Consider the following 11230-nt stretch of genomic DNA (forward strand, 5'->3'; position numbering starts at 1 on the left):
TCTGAAGATTTTCTGTAGATTTTCTGTAAAGTGTCTGTAGATTTTCTGTAGATTTTCTGTAGATTTTCTGTAAATATTGTCTCTACTTTGTGTAAATGTTGTGTAAATTTGATGTAATACTTTGTAGATTTTGTATGGATTCTGTGTACAATTTATGTAGATTTTCTGAAGATTTTCTGTAAATTTTCTGTAAATTTTCTGTAACTTTTCTGTAGATTTTGTGTAGATTTTCTGTAGATTTTCTGTAAATTTTCTGTAGATTTTCTGTAAATGTTGTCTCTACTTTGTGTAAATTTTGTGTACATTGTAATGCTTTGTAGATTTTGTATGGATTCTGTGTACAGTTTATGTAGATTTTCTGTAGATTTTCTGTAGATTTTCTGTAGATTTTTTGTAGATTTTCTGTAGATTTTCTGTAGATTTTCTGTAAATGTTGTCTCTACTTTGTATACATTTTGTGTAAATTTTATGTAAATTTGAAGTAATACTTTGTAGATTTTGTATGGATTCTGTATACAGTTTATGTAGATTTTCTGAAGATTTTCTGTAGATTTTATGTAGATTTTCTGTAGATTTTCTGTAAATGTTGTCTCTACTTTGTGTAAATTTTGTGTAAATTTTATGTAAATTTGAAGTAATACTTTGTAGATTTTGTATGGATTCTGTATACAGTTTATGTAGATTTTCTGAAGATTTTCTGTTGATTTTCTGTAGATTTTCTGTAGATTTTCTGTAGATTTTCTGTAAATGTTGTCTCTACTTTGTGTAAATTTCGTGTACATTTGATGTAATGCTGTTGTAGATTTTGTATGGATTCTGTGTACAGATTTTCTATGTAGATTTTCTGTAGATGTTCTGTAGATTTTATGTTTTCTGTAAATGTTGTCTCTACTTTGTGTAAATTTTGTGTAAATTTTATGTAAATTTGATGTAATACTTTGTAGAGTTTGTATGGATTCTGTGTATACAGTTTATGTAGATTTTCTGAAGATTTTCTGTAGATTTTCTGTAGATTTTCTGTAAATGTTGTCTCTACTTTGTGTAAATTTTGTGTACATTTGATGTAAATTTGTTGTAATACTTATAGATTTTGTATGGACTCTGTGTATACAGTTTATGAGATTTTCTGAAGATTGTTTGTAGATTTTCTGTAGATGTTCTGTAGATTTTATGTAGATGTTCTGTAAATGTTGTCTCTACTTTGTGTAAATTTTGTGTAAATTTTATGTAAATTTGAAGTAATACTTTGTAGATTTTGTATGGATTCTGTATACAGTTTATGTAGATTTTCTGAAGATTTTCTGTTGATTTTCTGTAGATTTTCTGTAGATTTTCTGTAGATTTTCTGTAAATGTTGTCTCTACTTTGTGTAAATTTTGTGTACATTTGATGTAAATTTGTTGTAATACTTATAGATTTTGTATGGACTCTGTGTATACAGTTTATGAGATTTTCTGAAGATTGTTTGTAGATTTTCTGTAGATGTTCTGTAGATTTTATGTAGATGTTCTGTAAATGTTGTCTCTACTTTGTGTAAATTTTGTGTAAATTTTATGTAAATTTGAAGTAATACTTTGTAGATTTTGTATGGATTCTGTATACAGTTTATGTAGATTTTCTGAAGATTTTCTGTAGATTTTCTGTAGATTTTCTGTAGATTTTCTGTAGATTTTCTGTAGATTTTCTGTAGATTTTCTGTAGATTTTCTGTAGATTTTCTGTAAATGTTGTCTCTACTTTGTGTAAATTTCGTGTACATTTGATGTAATGCTTTGTAGATTTTGTATGGATTCTGTGTACAGTTTATGTAGATTTTCTGTAGATTTTCTGTAAATGTTGTCTCTACTTTGTGTAAATTTTGTGTAAATTTTATGTAAATTTTATGTAAATTTTATGTAAATTTTATGTAAATTTGATGTAATACTTTGTAGAGTTTGTATGGATTCTGTGTATACAGTTTCTGAAGATTTTCTGTAGATTTACGTTTATTTTGTGTAAATTTTTAGTATGTTTTGTGTGGATTCTGTATACATTTTGTATAGATTTTGCATAGATTTTGTGTAGATTTTATGTAAATTTTGTGTAGATGTTTAGTATGTCTTATGTGGATTCTGTGTACAATTTTTAAATGTTGTATGTATTTTGTGTAGATTTTTTGTAAGTTTTGTGTAAATTTTGTGTTATTAGTATGCTTTGTAGGGATTCCGTGTACATATTGTGTAAGTTTAGCATAAACCTTGGGTAGATTTTTTGTAGGGCTTGTGCGAATTTTGTAGTGATTTTGTGTAAAGCTTGTGTAAATCTTGGGTAAATCTTGTGTACATTTTGTGTCTGTAAATTTTGTGTCAATGTTGTGTAAATTTTGTGTAGATTTTTAGTATTTTTTGTGTGGATTGAGTGTACATTGTGTAGGTTTTGCATAAACCTTGGGTAGATTTTGAGTAGGCTTTGTGTCAATTCTGTGGTGATTTTTTGTAAATTTTGTGTAGATTTTTCGTTAACTTTGTGTAGATTTTTAATATGTTTTGTGTGGATTCTGTGTACATTTTGTATAGGTTTTGCATAGATAATAATAATAATAGTAATACTAACAAATGTCTTTATTGATTAGCAGTTCTACATTTGCAATAAGTACTGCATATATCAATTCAGATTTTTTAGGTAAAACCTAATCTGATATTCTACTTTAACCTTAATAACTTTATAAAATCATCCAGTTAGGTACAGACAGAAAGAACAAAAAAAAGGTGAACGTTTTGTATAGTAAACAACTATTGTTTATACCGGGTGATTCATTAGAAGTGATGATCGCTTGAAGTTCGCGCGTAAGGTTTTAGTATTTTTTGCATTGTTAGATTGACAGTTTGAATTTCGTTAGTAATTTTTTTCTGTCATGACTGTCATTTAAGAAACCAGTGTCGCCGTTAATTGTTGTGTGCCATTTGCGGTTTATTACTTTTTCCATCTTGAACCATTTTTGGAGTTGATGCACTAAAATATGTAGGAAACGTGACTGTGTCTAGTGTTAGTTTATAATTTGTGGTAAAACAGAAGCAGTATTTGTAGATTATAAATAAGTAAACGATTTACTGAAAGCATGATGATACACCACTGCAATTAAATAAATGATCATCAGTTAGTACCAACTTCATAATTTATTTGATTTGCGGGAAATTCAAATTGTCCTCACTTCTAATGAATCACCCGGTATTTGCACTTAAACATTTTTTAGTTTAACGTCACAATATCGGCATCAGGAAGGATCTTGTGTTGATTTTGTGTGTAAGTTGTGTGTCTGTTGTGTAGATTTTGTGCAAATTTTCTGTAAATTTCATGTTGATTTTGTGTCAATTTTGTGTAGAATTTGTGTAAATTTAGTGTAAATTTTGTGTAGATTTTGTGTAGATTTTTAGTATACTTTGTGTGGGATTCTGTGTACATTTCGTGTAGGTTTTGCATAATATCTTGGGTAGATGTTGTGTAGGCTTTGTGTCACTTTTGTAGTGACTTTTTTAAATTTTGTGTAAATTTTGTGAAGATAAATAAATATATTTTTTATAAATATATTCTCAATGTACCGGACGTAGCGATCAGTTGTTCGCTGACGATGATAACCTTGCTGTCGAAACGCGTTCGAGGTTTTAATATGTTATTGTAGTTTATTGGTGTTTTTGTTTTACATTGGCAAGTTCAACAGTCGCAAGTAGCAGCCTTTTTTTGTTAATTGAGATAATCAGTTTGGACTTTTTTTTCAACGAAACTGGTGATGACTAACGATATTAACATCATTTGGTCACAACACGCGCTAAAAACGAATTGAAAAAGTCCGGAGTGGTAGCGTTAGAAATCCAAATCATATAACGGGCGATCAAAAATGAGTTGCTGTCGAGTCGCCTTTGGAAGTTCAAGTTAAATGTGATTTCCTATGTAAACAAAAATTCCAAAGGTGACTCGACAGCAACTGATTTTTGATCGCATTGTACCTGTTAGCACAATTTGATTAAATAATCAAGTTATATAACAAGATAGTAACAAAAAAGTTGTTTTTGAGTTGTTGTCAAAATAAACAGAATTGAAAACGTAATTTTTGATTTTTCTCATTCTTAATTGCAAGAAGAAACATTTGGCGCCCGAGCAAAAAGTAACCTCGTGCTTTACGAAGAATCAATTCTACCGAAGCAATAAACAACGTGAATCACCAATTCGTCGATTCGTACCAACAATATTCAAACGGAAGCTACAAGAATCCAATATCTGTCCATTTGAGGATCATCTAACAGTGTCAACGACCAAATATCCTTTCCACAAATTCTCAATTTCTTTTGCGAGGTAAGAGTGATCATTCTAATTTGCTTTAAAATAATTCATAACGCACTGAATTTTATTTTGACCAGTAATGTCAAATAAAAATAAAGCATATGTAAAATCCCTTTTAGTAAAACGAGAATTTCTTTATAACAAGCTTAATGCCTTCTCATCATACATTAATGATTTAAAAGACGATTTCAATAAATCTGAGCTTAAATTACGTATCAATAAAATTGAAAATATACTTGAGGAATTTACTCATATTCATCTTCAGCTAGAAGAAATAGGGTCGACTTCTACAAATAATGTAGAAGAGCTTAATGAATTTGAAACTTTATTTTATTCATCAGTTTCTAAAGCAAAAGCTATTTCTTCCATCGAAAATGTCTTGCCGTCAACCTCTGTAAATATGCCAATGTCACTGAATGTAAAATTACCAGAATTAACGCTACCAAAGTTTAATGGTGACATGAATATGTGGTTGGAGTTTCGTGACAGCTTTTCAGCAATTATAGATAGTAACTCAAATCTTTCTAAGGTGCAGAAATTTCAATATTTAAAATCAACATTATCCGATGAAGCCCTAAGAATCATTCAGAGTATCACGCTTTCCGATGATAACTATACTGTAGCATGGGAACTTCTCCTAAAACGATTTAATAAAGAAGAAGTACTTATTGATGATCACATAAAATCATTATTGAAGTTACCATACTGCAAAACAGAATCATCCGAAGCGATCAGAAAATTAGTAGATTCTGTAAATAAAAACGTTCGTTGTTTGCAACTTCTAAAGGTACCGGTTGAGCACTGATTTTACTGTTGATTTCTATCTCCGAAAAATTGGACGAATGTACCTTTAAAGAATGGGAGAAATATAAAGCAAATAACAACAACAGGATCAGTTTAAAGATAATGTTAACATTTTTAGAAAGAAAGGCTGACGTTTGTATGAAAATCAATTAATGTCAAAGGTCATACGATAATAGTAAACCTAAAATGAATTTAAATGTCACATCAAATAAGGTTGTGTCAAATCATTCAAAAACGTCATCTTGTCCGATTTGTAATGCTAATCACTTAATATTTGCATGTGCACAGTTCGAAAATTTGTCCCCTCAGGATAGGTACCAATTAGTAAAACAAAAAGGTCTGTGTACAAATTGTATTCAATTTAATCATGCGAGTCGAACATGCAAATCTGATACTTGTAAAAAGTGCCATAAACGGCATCATACACTGTTACATTTCGAAGAAGTGACTCCAGTAAATGTGGGACAAATTTCAGAATTTCAGGAAAATGATGAAGTATCTGATGTTGAAGAAATAAGTATGACTATTAAGCAGTAATTGCAATCATTCTAATATTTTACTTTCAACTGTGGTAGTACATGTGATGAGTGCACAAGGTAATATCTTTGCTTGTAGAGCTTTGTTGGACTCAGGATCACAATCATGCTTTATTACTGAAAGTATGTTTAATAAATTATGTCTAACAAAAATTCCAACAAAAATATCTGTGATAGGAATTAATAATTCAGTGAGCAATATACAAAATAAATGCGAACTAATAATAAAATCGCGAATTAATTCGTTCATTACAACAATTTCTTGTTTAATTACGCCTAAGATTACAGGACGATTACCTGATAGATTAATAAACAATTCTTTAAAAATACCTAATCATGTAAAACTAGCGGATCCAAATTATTACGAACCGCAAGATGTAGATTTATTAATCGGTGCATCTCTCTTTTGGCATTTATTGCGCGAAGGTCAAATTTCTTTAGGTTTTAATAAACCTATATTGCAGAATACTTCTTTAGGATGGATTATTTCAGGATCAATAAATTCACAAGAAAATGATCATACTATTGCGTGTAATGTAGTGAAGGTTTCCGATAACTTTATATTACAAGAACAACTTGCAAAATTTTGGGAGTTAGAATCAGTGCCCAATATTTGTGTATGGTCAAAAGAAGAAACATTGTGCGAAGATCATTTTAAATCTACGTACAAACGTGATTCTTCAGGACAATTTATTGTACGAATTCCCTTTAAGGATTGTACAACACAACATTTAGGAAACTCTAAAAATTATGCATTAAAAATGTTTCAATGTTTAGAAAGAAGGTTCAATAGAAATCTTAATCTAAAAAAGAAGTATGATGAATTTATGCAAGAATATATTCAATTAGGTCATATGACATTACTTACATTACTTACGTCAGAACCTTTTACTCCAAATTATTATTTGCCACATCATGGAATAATTCGTGAATCAAGTTTAACAACAAAACTGCGTGTCGTTTTTAACGCATCTGCACAAACTTCATCTGGTAAGTCACTAAATGATTTACAAATGGTTGGGCCAACTATTCAATCAGATCTATTTTCAATTTTGATTCGTTTTCGCCAAAATTTATTCGTTGTAAGTGCAGATATAGAAAAAATGTACAGGCAGATACTTGTTGATGATAAAGATAGGCAATTTCAATTAGTTTTCTGGAGAGAAGATCCAAAAGATAATATTAAAACTTATAAACTAAATACAATTACTTATGGAACATCAAGCGCACCTTTTTTAGCAATACGGTGTTTACATCAACTTGGATTAGAGTCACAAGCAATTTTTCCGAAAGCTTCCATAGCTATACTTCAAGATTTCTACGTAGATGATTTATTAACCGGATGTGATTCTGCCCAAGAATTAATTCAAACATCAAAGGACATTTATAACATATTACAATCTGCAAAAATGCCGTTACGTAAGTGGGCATCTAATAGCTCCGAAATAATTCAAAGTACCTATTAGTAATTCGTTATTAAAAAATATTGAACATCAAACAGTTTCAGATAGTTCTTGTAACATCTTAAAAACTCTTGGATTACCTTGGTTACATTACCAAGATCAACTATGTTTTAAAATTGATACAACCCTAATTCCAAATACACTGACGAAAAGAAATGTATTATCATACATCGCTCAACTCTTTGATCCATTAGGACTAATTGCACCCGTAATATGTAAAACAAAAATTTTTATGCGAAATTTGTGGCAATTTAAATTATCTTGGGATGAACCCTTACCACATGAATTATATATTCAATGGAAAGAATTCAACAAGAATTTGCAAATATTAAATAATCTGAAAGTACCACGCTGTACACGGTTACCGAATTCAATTATAAATGAGTTGCATGGTTTTTGCGATGCTAGTCGTTTAGCATACGGTGGTTGTTGTTATATAAGATCAGCAGACAAATTTGGAAATGTGCAAATTCATTTACTTGCAGCAAAGTCCATAGTTGCCCCAGTTAAAGAATTAACAATACCCAAACTTGAGCTTTGTGGTGCAGTATTACTTTCAGAGTTAGTAAATAAAGTACTCAAATCGTCTAGAATTCAATTTGATAATTGCATTTTATGGACCGATTCTACTGTTGTTTTAAGATGGATAAGTACTCCACTTAACATATTAAAAACATTTGTTGCGAATCGTATTTAAAAAATATTGGAGTTAACTAATTCACATTCGTGGAAGTATGTATCAACAAACCATAATCCTGCGGATTTAATATCTCGTGGTTTATATCCAAAGGAAATAATATCTAATAGTTTATGGTGGTTTGGTCCAGAAAGGTTATGTAGTACCACTAAGTATTTTTCAGAATGCAATGACAATAATATTGACCTACCTGAGTTAAAAACTCCAAAACCTATAATATTAACAATAGTGCAATTTCAAAACCAAATAAGTAATTTAATTTCAAAATTTTCGAATTTTAATAAACTAGTATCAGTAATGTGTTGGGTTTTAAGATTCATCAATAATAGTCGGAATTCTTCTAAAATTAATACTGGGCATCTTTCATTAATTGAACGCAATAATGCACTTAATAAAATCGTAAAGGTAATTCAACAAGAAAGTTTTCCTAATGAGTACCAAGCCTTTTTATTGGGAAAGGAATGTCCTAAGCGTAGTAAATTAAATTCATTAACGCCTTTTCTCGATAATGATGGCTTGATAAAACTTACAGGTCGACTCAGTAAAGCTTTACTTGCATATGAGAAAAAACATCCAATTATACTCCCTCGATCACATTACTTTACTAAACTTTTGTTTAAATATGAACACACAAAGAATTTACATTGCGGCCCTAATTCTCTCATTGCTATTATAAGAGAAAGATTTTGGCCATTGTCTGCGCGTATGACTGCAAAAACAGTAATAAAAAATTGCGTGATTTGTCGTAGACGCGCAGCAAATTCTTTTGCTCTTATAATGGCACAGTTGCCAAAGTTAAGAGTCACTCCGTCACCACCATTTACCAATTGTGCGGTTGATTATTGTGGTCCAATTAAATTAAAAGATAGACAAGGACGAGGATGCAAAATAACGAAAGCATATATTTGTATATTTGTATGTTTTTCTACTAAGGCATGTCATCTTGAATTAGTGTCTGATCTCTCTACTAACGCATTTTTAGCTGCATTTAGAAGATTTGCATCTAGAAGAGGAAAACCACATAACATATTCAGTGACAATGGTAGTAATTTTATAGGAGCAAATAATGACTTAAAAACTATGTTTGAATTTCTTAACAAAAATGTAGATCAATTTAAAAAGTCTTTAATTTATGAAGGGATTAAGTGGCATTTTTCCCCAGCTTCATCACCACATTTCAACGGCCTAGCAGAAGCAGGCGTAAAATCAACTAAATTTCATCTAAAACGGGTTTTAGGCTATGCATTACTTACATATGAAGAGTATTTAACAGTAATTGTTGAAATAGAATGTTTACTTAACTCGCGCCCTCTTTACCCGCTTTCTTCTTCCCCTAATGACTATCATCCTTCTCATTTCCTTATTGGTCGTCGACTTACGGCCATACCGAATACTGACTTCGTGGAGATTCCCACTAATAGATTATCCAGGTGGCAGTATTTATCAAAGCTACAACAACAATTTTGGAATCGCTGGTCAATGGACTACCTTGGAGATCTCCAAATTCGTACAAAATGGAAAACAGCACAAGATAATGTTAAACCAGGGACTATCGTGTTAATTAAAGAAAATAATACACCTCCTGCGCACTGGAAAATTGGACGAGTTATTGAAGTTCATCCCGGTGATGATAACATCATCAGAGTAGCGACTATTAAAACAAAATCTGGACTATATAAGCGGGCAGTACGTAATTTATGTCCATTGCTTAATGAAGATGAATAATTAAACGAATCGTTTAATGCGGCTGGCTATGTTAGCACAATTTGATTAAATAATCAAGTTATATAACAAGATAGTAACAAAAAAGTTGTTTTTGAGTTGTTGTCAAAATAAACAGAATTGAAAACGTAATTTTTGATTTTTCTCATTCTTAATTGCAAGAAGAAACAGTACCTGAATTTGTAACACCCTCTAGTTAAGAATGGGAATCTATAATATGCATAAATAATGATGGAAAATTGTGGCCTCTCAAGTAATTTAATGTACTTAAATTTGTTTCCATGAAATCCTCTTTTACGGCAAACATTAATGTCCAATTCTAAAGGGAAAAATAGTCATGGGTGAGCAACAAAATTATCATACAAGTGGAAAATAAATAGTGAGCGTTGCATAGAAAACTTTGCATTTGCAGACATGTCCGCCGAGTTGATTAATCGCCTTTGTGGTCTTACTAATCCTACCAGCGAGCTTCGCATATTTCTCCACGGTAAGTGTACCCTCAATTTTCCCAACCGAAAATATGCTCGTTTTAGAGAAGACTGGACGATGTCACACACGATTTGAAGATTCGCATCGATGCCGAACATCCCGAATGCGTGGCGCGGTCTGGCCTAAACGCGAGCGTTGCGGATAAGTTTTGGGATACACTCGTGTATCCCGAAGGGAGGCCGTTTCAGTGCTACATCGAGTGCTTGTATAAGGCTTTTAATATCCTGAGGGAGGATGGCACCTTGGATGGAGAGTTCCTAATTCAAACTTTTGAAATAGCCACGGAGGAAGGTGTTAAGGCCTGCAGTGACCAAATGAAAGTCGGAACAGATGGATGCGAGAGAGCTTTCAATTTTGACGTTTGCGTGACGAAATTTTACCAGGACTTGGCGGGTTAATGTGCTGATGTTACCATAAACGAAACTGGTTTTGAAACTCTATGATGACCGCTTTTTAATCATATAAGTTTTCAGTTATATAATTCTAATGTAATATATTATAATGACATAAGTAATAATGATAAACTTTTCTTGCATATTTGGTAGGCATGGGAATAGTTCGTAAATGTACTTTTTTGCTAATGCAACACCCTATATTTATATACGAAATCCCCACTAGGTAGAGAATATTATAATTGTCAATAAATGTTGTCATGTGTCATATTGTTCTAAAGTCAAAAATAAGAAAAGTATTTTTGTGTACATTTTGTGTACATTTTGTGTACATTTTGTGAACAGTTTGTGAACATTTTGTGTACATTTTGTGTACTTTTGTGTACATTTTGTGTACATTTCGTGTACATTTTGTGTACATTTTGTGTACATTTTGTGTACATTTTGTGTACATTTTGTGTACTTTTGTGTACATTTTGTGTACATTTTGTGTACATTTTGTGTACATTTTGTGAACATTTTGTGATCATTTTGTGTCCATTTTGTGTACATTTTGTGTACATTTCGTGTACATTTTGTGAACATTTTGTGTCCATTTTGTGTACATTTTGTGTACATTTCGTGTACATTTCATGTACATTTTGTGTACAGTTTGTGTACATTTTGTGTACATTTTGTGTACATTTTGTGTACATTTTGTGTACATTTTGGGTACATTTTGTGTACATTTTGTGAACATTTTGTGAACATTTTGTGTCCATTTTGTGTACATTTTGTGTACATTTCGTGTACATTTCATGTACATTTTGTG

General features: G+C 31.1%; 1 protein-coding gene and 1 long non-coding RNA gene across 2 annotated transcripts; one reads left to right on the top strand and one right to left on the bottom strand.

The window, feature by feature from the left end:
* Window positions 1-4599: 4599 nt before the first annotated feature.
* On the bottom strand, window positions 4600-5110 carry LOC116180123. The gene is made up of 3 exons (XR_004147077.1): window positions 5018-5110; window positions 4760-4953; window positions 4600-4708 (listed from the first exon to the last, which is right to left on the bottom strand). It is a non-coding gene; the product is annotated as an uncharacterized LOC116180123 (long non-coding RNA).
* A 4765-nt stretch (window positions 5111-9875) lies between these two features.
* Window positions 9876-10687, top strand: LOC116180658. The gene is made up of 3 exons (XM_031500759.1): window positions 9876-9879; window positions 10003-10025; window positions 10072-10687. The coding sequence occupies exons 1-3, from the start codon at window positions 9876-9878 to the stop codon at window positions 10423-10425; spliced, it is 381 nt and encodes a 126-aa protein (XP_031356619.1). The 3' UTR covers window positions 10426-10687.
* The last annotated feature ends 543 nt before the right edge of the window (window positions 10688-11230 follow it).

This window comes from Photinus pyralis, unplaced genomic scaffold, assembly GCF_008802855.1.
Source record: "Photinus pyralis isolate 1611_PpyrPB1 unplaced genomic scaffold, Ppyr1.3 Ppyr1.4_LG9, whole genome shotgun sequence".
NCBI classification, from domain to species: Eukaryota; Metazoa; Arthropoda; class Insecta; order Coleoptera; family Lampyridae; genus Photinus; species Photinus pyralis.

Excerpts from the sequence above, each read along its gene's own strand:
- LOC116180658 (XM_031500759.1), top strand. Across the intron at positions 10,026-10,071 it reads GCTTCGCATATTTCTCCACG|AGAAGACTGGACGATGTCAC; the intron begins GTAAGTGTACCC and ends TGCTCGTTTTAG.